Source organism: Impatiens glandulifera, chromosome 1, assembly GCF_907164915.1.
Source record: "Impatiens glandulifera chromosome 1, dImpGla2.1, whole genome shotgun sequence".
Taxonomy (NCBI): Eukaryota; Viridiplantae; Streptophyta; class Magnoliopsida; order Ericales; family Balsaminaceae; genus Impatiens; species Impatiens glandulifera.
Window position 1 is genome coordinate 135924317 of NC_061862.1, and position 7761 is coordinate 135932077.

A 7761-nucleotide genomic window follows, 5' to 3' on the forward strand; every position below is an offset into this window, starting at 1 on the left:
CAACCCCATTTTCAATTCAAATTGTATTATTAGAGATATTTTTTCTAGTTTGAATGGTTGTTGACGAGATTGTGTGAGATAATATTGGTGTATACCGCTATAACTCCGCCCCAATCTCACTCTTATTCTCTCATAATATTAATAAATACAATTAAATATATAACATTATTGATATATTTATTTATTAATTATATTTTATAAATATTTTAAATTTATTTTTGAATAATAATATAAAATTTTAATATATTTAATATTAAAAAATTCATTTATAAAATTTTATCAAAATATATATATATATATATATATATATATATATATATATATATATATATATATTATTTTAAAAAAAATATGGCAAAAGGTGCTCACATAAATTTACCAAAACTAAACTAGACCAGAATGATAGGAAATATATATCTTCTAAATAAAAAAAATACTAATAAACATATTCCATAGTATTGCAAACATTTATATTTGATAATGGCATTTATGATATGTATTCTGTTTTTATTATTTTATTTTAATAATAAACTAAAATAATAACATTATTTGTTAAGTATAGTTACAGTCTAAATAGTTTAAATGTGATATTTTAAAAAAAAAAATTATTTATACAATTTTATTAAAATATCTCTAAATAAAAATAAAAATAAGAATTATAAGAATTCTTCTACCTACACAAAAAAAACATATTTATTAAATTAAATTGGTCTAATGTTATTATAATACTTTATATATGTATATTTATTGTTCTTTTTAATTAATTATAATAAAAACATAATTGTATTTATTTATAATTATATTATCTAATTTAATATTAAAATAATAAAATATTTTTTATTTAAAAAAATATTTTATCATTATATATTTTTTTTACATATAAAAAATATAAGTAATTAAAAATAAACAAATCAACAAATTTACAAAATTTATTTAAATAAGTGATTATCGCAGTCCTTAATTTATTATCAAATTAATCGGCCCACGGGTTTGGGGCAGTGGACAAATAGAAAGATAATGAGGTAACTGCCACGTGTAAGTAAGCAAGCAGTAATTAATTTTTATCTTTTATCTTAGTCGGTCGGCTAATCTGAATCCGACACGTTATCATTCTTATCCGTTGATTACGTGTCGCCCACTAGACGCTTCTTACTTTTGTACGTATATATATATATATTTTAATGGCAGCCATCGGATAAGATTGAACAAATGAATTTGGGGATCTGTCAAGGGTTGTTTGGTTTTGAAAAGTTTTGTAATATGAATTCAAAATATTGAGATTTAAATGATTAAAAATAAGGACAAAATATAATTAATTAATTAATTAAATTAATTATTATAATAATTAAATTTTAATTAATTAAAGATGATGATCAAGAAAAATAATTTGTGATAAATGTTATATTAATTTTATATCAAATTAATTTTTAAAAAATAAAGAGAAATTAGAATATATAATTTAGGGTAAATGTTGTATCCATTTTATTTCAAATAAATTATTTATTATATCTCACAAATATAAAAAATAAATAAATTAACAAAATAAATGTCATATTTATTAAAAATATTTTGTATTTTAAAAATGAAGCAAAAAATGATTGAAAAAAAATTCAATTTCAAACCCAACCAAAGACGGAAAATCATTTGGGATCTGTGGGGCCGAATTTGAAAGAACCGTTACAGCATAAGCCACCGTCTTCGGATGAGCGTTGGATCATCATCCAACGCCTGGGAACACACCGCATCACCCGCTGTAATAGAGGAAGACACATTCGTGGAGCAGCAGATCACCAAAGACCGCTCCAACACTGTCTCCCCCACCGTAGATAGAACACCCAAACGTTGACAAAACGCGGATAGAACGCCCAACGTTCGCGTGCATGCGCCCCAAGACGTTGTCATTTTTCCCTCCCTCAACGCTCAAATGTGAAAGATCGAAACAACGTCGTTTCACCCTGCGTCTCTGTCTTCCTCGCGATGACGAACGGATAAACATCCACAACCATTTTTGATTTCTTAAAGATGAAACTTTGTCGTTTTTCCACCTTTTAACTTCGTTCAAAAGGTGAAATGATCACCTTACTTTGGTGATCATTTTCCCTACACTTAGAATCATCATTGTTGCCTATACCGACAATTGACCAGAGAACAACCAAAATACCATAAATGTCTGTTTGAATTCATCCAACCCACTTGGTCGATGAACCGATCTTAGGAGGCTATAAAGATCAAGTCTCCCCTCTCAATAAAGCTCAAGGAAAAATCCTTCATTGAAAAAGCTTCGAGCTTTCTGAAATTTTTCTTAAGGCTACAATGTTATGATTCAGGCATTCAAGAAGTTTCCTAAGAGTTAATGAGTGTTCTCCAACTCTAAGTAAACTTCCAATCAATTGTAATTTAAATTATCAGTTTGAATTGAAATTTTTATATTTTAATTTTGACAATTTAATATATTGTCTAGTTATTCGATTTATTGATTAAAAAAGGATCATAAGATCATTTAAATGTTTTCTATTGAAGCAAAATCCAATCAATTAATCTAAATTAGAAACCCCAAAATTTGAATTTGAAAAAAATTTCAAAATCAAGTTTCTATTATTGAGTTATTGCTCAAGAACAACAACCTAGAAAGTTTCTCAATTATTTTTAATAATGTTGGGAACCTATTTAGACCAGTTCCAATCCATCCCGATCATGTTTGATCAAAATTATTTTTTTTTATAAAAAATAAAAATTTTATTTCTTAAATTGGTTAAAATGAACAGCCAGTGTTCATGTTTTGGTTTTATTCAACCATATCAAGTATAATGAAGCTATTAACAAGCTCCTTACGCTTCATTAAAGCCTAAAAACTAGAAACCCGTTTTTTGTGACAAAATTGTTTGGATTGAATGGATCATCATCCCGATCGAATTACACATCGGGATGATGTTAAATACTCCTAGGAACTATATGAAGCTTTCCATGCCCTTGGATCAAAGGATCAAATCCTCAAATGAAGTCATCAAACCTGTAATTTGGTGTTCTTGAGGATCAATAAATCTAGCCTAGGTTTAGCTAGGACTGGGAGTCCTACCTAGGACTGACAAAAGTTAGCCCAAGGCTAAACTAGGACCGAGCATCCTTAGCACCTATGACCGCGAAAGTTAGCCCGAGTCTAATCTAGGACCAAGTGTTCTTCATATCCAGTTCGATAATTCTCGTACCCGATTGATAATTCCCACACAAGACCGAGAATTCCCGCACCCGGCTAAGAAGTTGCCTACACCTATGACCGATGACTTCCGCATCCAACCGAGAAACTTCAGCACCCCAACCGAGAATCCCTGTACCACGATCGAGGGGACTACAATCCATGACCGATGGTTTTAGCCCTAGACTAAGAGTACCGGTCCTAGGCCCTGTTTTGTTCCACTTTTAAATTTTCGAAATTATTTTTATAATTTTGGAAATTCAAATCATTTTTCAAAAATCTAAAAAATTAGAAAATAATTTAAAAATATTTTTATAATATTTTCACAAAAAATATTTTGATAAGGGTTTGTTTTGATTTATTTTCAATCCTAATATCTTCAAATGTATATTCTTTAGGTACATTCCTCTTCAATCATCTTCATCAGCTACAAATACCAATATTTAAATATTGTTATTACAATTTTAAATACACACAAACTTGTGCATATCTAGGACTAGAAGAATAATTGCTTAAATAAAACGTTATAAAACAAAATTTCCAAAAGTCAATATTTTATAAAGTAGAGACCGTTTTTAATGGGTATGGATGATATAGCGCGGAAGCCCTTTTCCGAGTATTACCAAACTACGAACCAAAAAGAAACTCTAGTCAAAAATACGTTTGTATACGTATCATTTTTTATTGATTTTAAACTAAAATAAATTGACGACTCTTTATCAAATAAATAATATTTTAAATTAATTTAAATACAAATTTCTCTAAATCAAATTTTAATTTGATTATTTCAATTCTAAAAATGTGTTTGAAATTTGATAAAAAATTAATTATTGTTATAAATAATTTTAAAATGCGACACATTTTTATAAATTTTTTAAAATAATATTTTATTAACAAAGATTTCTGACACGCGATTCGATGTTAAATTTTCTCAAACTTTTTTCCGGGACAAGGTTTTCGTGTTACAATTTCCGTGTTACAATAATCAATCCATGTATTGCTATTTTATACTAGGTTGTCTATTTAATTAATTTAATTAAATATCAGTTTTCAATTTTCCAATAACATTTATAGTATCCCATTATTAGTGCCTTTTGGATTTTTTTTATATAAGGTGTATTCAATTACAAACATTTTGTAGAACACACACTTTATTTAATAACAAATGAACATTGCTTAACAACTATGTCACAAAATAAGGTAAATACTAGTCAATTTCAATTTTTTTGTTAGGGTACAAAATAGTAAAACATGAATATTAGGGCATGGCATCTAGGACTGGGACAAGGTAAGATTGAGGGTTTCTCTAAATCCCATCCTTTTAGTCTCAGTGTAGAGTGTTTTGTATTTGTTAGGCCAATATGTTAGCCAAATAAATCCAATTAATTCCCAATCCATTGATTTACCCATGACATTCTTTTGCATCTTCCAGCAAACCTTTTCTCCATATTCATCTTGTGCAAATATTACACCTCCTTGCCTAGTGAAAGGCCTATAAACCTTCGAATATCGATTTTTAAACCAAGCCTTGGGTTGAAACATTGAAGTTTTCGACGGTTTTGAAGAAAATACTTCCCTTCCATTCGCGCTATCATAGAGAAACCAATTCAAATTCGCACTATTTCCATGTACCGATTGCTCAAATTTCCATGGCTTTAAGCTCATCGTCATTGTCTCGCCAACAGAAACACTTAGTCCTGGAAATGAGTTTGGTTCAAACGAACCTTCAATGCTCTTTTCCACACCGATCTCTGTCGTGGGATTATCCGAGGATTTGCTTACCGATATGCTCAAGATACTTGTTTGAAGTGATGGTGTGAGTTGCAATGATATTCTCGAAGGAAAATACTTTTCGCCCGTCCCTGCCCCTCTTGCTCTCATAAGACTTTCGTTGATAAGTCGAGTTATATCACATCTGTTTTCCGAAAGATAACCAAAATAAGAACCCTAGTACTCAATATTGGGTAAAAAAAATACTAGATCATATGCAAGCACAATACATTTTTTTTTGTCTATATATATTTTCTTTGCAGCTAGGGTAATTTAACAATAAAAGACACAAAATTACATTGAGTTAAAGCATAATAGAAAGAACTAAAACAATCTAAATTCAATTCCTATGAATACCTTGATTAGAATCTTTACATTTCTTTTGAGTCCTTGTGAGATTGTTAAGTTTTTTTTTTATTAAGTTTGTTTAGTAATTGTAAATGATGATTTTCCATCTGTTTATGTAGTTACAAATTAGGGTTCAAGTGATTAATGAAATGTTGAACGAAATAAAAAAAGATGATGGAGAAAAAATACCTTATGTTGTCGATATTAACTATTACGTCGACCCACATCTCACGAACCACAACTTTGTAATTTAGTTGTATCACGCCTTCTAGTTGATGATAGTTCAACGAGAACCTTAGTCTTTCATCAGACAAAGGAGGATGGGCTGACTTCACAATATCCATGGCAACAACAGGACAATAGACTTGAACTTTCCATAACCCGGATGTGGACAACGCATACGAGAAAAGAGACGACGACATAGTTCGACTCAATACGGTTTGGTTTTCAGAGACCCAATAATTAGTTATAGCTAGATTCATCGTTCGCATCCATTGCTCCTCTAAGTTGGATCCCAACAACCGGATGAAAACTTTCATCATTTCCCTCGAACGCGAGCATACTAGTTGTTCGTGCAAGATATTAAGACATTCTGATCGAACATCTACCGGAGCATCATAAATATTTACAAGAAAAGCGAGAGTAAGAACTGAAAAGTTTATGGTGTCCTTAAAGTTATTGACCAACTCTATTTTCGGAACTACTAGGGTTATACTCGAGGCGTTTTCATCGGGGCTGTATTTGAGCTCATCTTTGATTATATTATTTAAAAGAGAGGACATGATAGATGGGGACACTAGAATATTTGCGAATTTGATATGTTTCGAAGTCCAAAGAGAGATTGGGAGATTGAAGTCGGCCTCGATGGAGAAACAAATAGAAGATTGCCCGTTTTTTGTGACTTTTAGGTTAAGGGATGGTTGATATGAGGTTGTGGATCCACCGCATATAATCATAGACATGGAATTTGATTTCCATTGAACAATGGATGGTAGGTTAAGAAACCATGCATATACATCAGGAAAGGAAGAAGAAGATGAAGACATTTATGATTGCCTACAAATATTATTGGATGAAATTGTGTTGTAAATTAAAGGTAAGGCTATGAAGGTTGCCTTTAATTTATAATAGATTTAAGAGAATATTTTTTTGCTATTAATTAAGTAAAAGGGAAATGAATATTTACATGCAGGATGACCTAACTAAATTATGGTTTGATTCTACATGAGCTGGATGATTCGCCCACTACTCTTATCTAAATGTGTTGGAATAATACAAGGGTTTGTTTGATTTCTGATTATTCAAAATATTTTTGGTCTTAGTAGAAACAATGAATGAATTTTTTTGAAAAATTGAGTTATTTATGTCAAATGATCAAATAATTTTAATATTGTTTTTAACCACGGTCATTTGCATAATTTTTTTTAATTTATATCTGTGACAAATCTGAAGTTGAATTGAAACTAAATTGTTTTTCGTGATGAATGAAAAGTTTTTACTTCAAAAATTTATTATGAAAAATATAAAGTCAAAAATATTAATTGTTAATTTAATGAAAGAAGTGATTGCATGTTTTAAAACTAAAACATTGGTTTTTTTTCTAAGATAAAACAACATTAATTTGATTATTCTTTCTTGATCAACTTGGAATATTTTTTTTACAAGAATAAATAAATTCATGATTGTCTTTTAAATGATCAAGTAATATATATACACTAACTAAATGTTTTTCGTAAAATTTAATGAACCTTAAATAATTGTAAAATTAATATTTAAAAGGACAAATTCAAAGTTATACCCAACGCTACTAGGGAAATTGAGGATACTCCAGATTTTAGAGATAATAACGTCTTGACAACATGTTTATTGACAATATTTTTAGTCTTATATATATATATATATATTTAATTGCAGTTGTACGCCAATAAAATTGACCATTTCTTAGAAAAGTATTAAGAAATACTTGACTCGAATGGTGAAATTTCATGCCTTACATTCTTCTCGAATCCCAGAAATAAAGAAATGAAAGAACCGAAATTGTAAGCTTGAATCGAGTATGTTTGAAAACAAGTTTTATCGAAGACATACTTGTAAATTAAGAGTCGCCACCTAATTTGTTATTTAAAAAACTATGAAATAAAATAATTTTAAAATTTTATTAGTGGGTTCGGTGTTTGGTGACGCGTGAAAAAGTGTTTCGACGCGATGACACACGCCTGTCCAAAAGAACGGTATCTACTCTGAAACAATTAACCTTTTGAAACGTGACGATTATTACACTTCACTTAAGATTAAAATCTAAGTATACATCTAAAGTAAGCATATGTCTAAGGGTTGGTGTGGAATTATAAGTGTTGTATAATTATATAAGAATTATCTAGAAAATTTTTCAAAACTTTTTAAGTTGTAGAACTTGATTATGAGTTCGGAAAGTTTAAGAAAATTGAGAA

The 7761-nt window shown here is 29.4% G+C and overlaps 1 protein-coding gene across 1 annotated transcript; it reads right to left on the bottom strand.

Annotated features, from left to right (window-relative positions):
- Positions 1 to 4375: 4375 nt before the first annotated feature.
- LOC124938656 lies at positions 4376 to 6394 on the bottom strand. Its single transcript, XM_047479140.1, has 2 exons — positions 5501 to 6394; positions 4376 to 5108 (listed from the first exon to the last, which is right to left on the bottom strand). The coding sequence occupies exons 1-2, from the start codon at positions 6355 to 6357 to the stop codon at positions 4466 to 4468; spliced, it is 1500 nt and encodes a 499-aa protein (XP_047335096.1). The 5' UTR covers positions 6358 to 6394; the 3' UTR covers positions 4376 to 4465.
- Positions 6395 to 7761: the final 1367 nt, after the last annotated feature.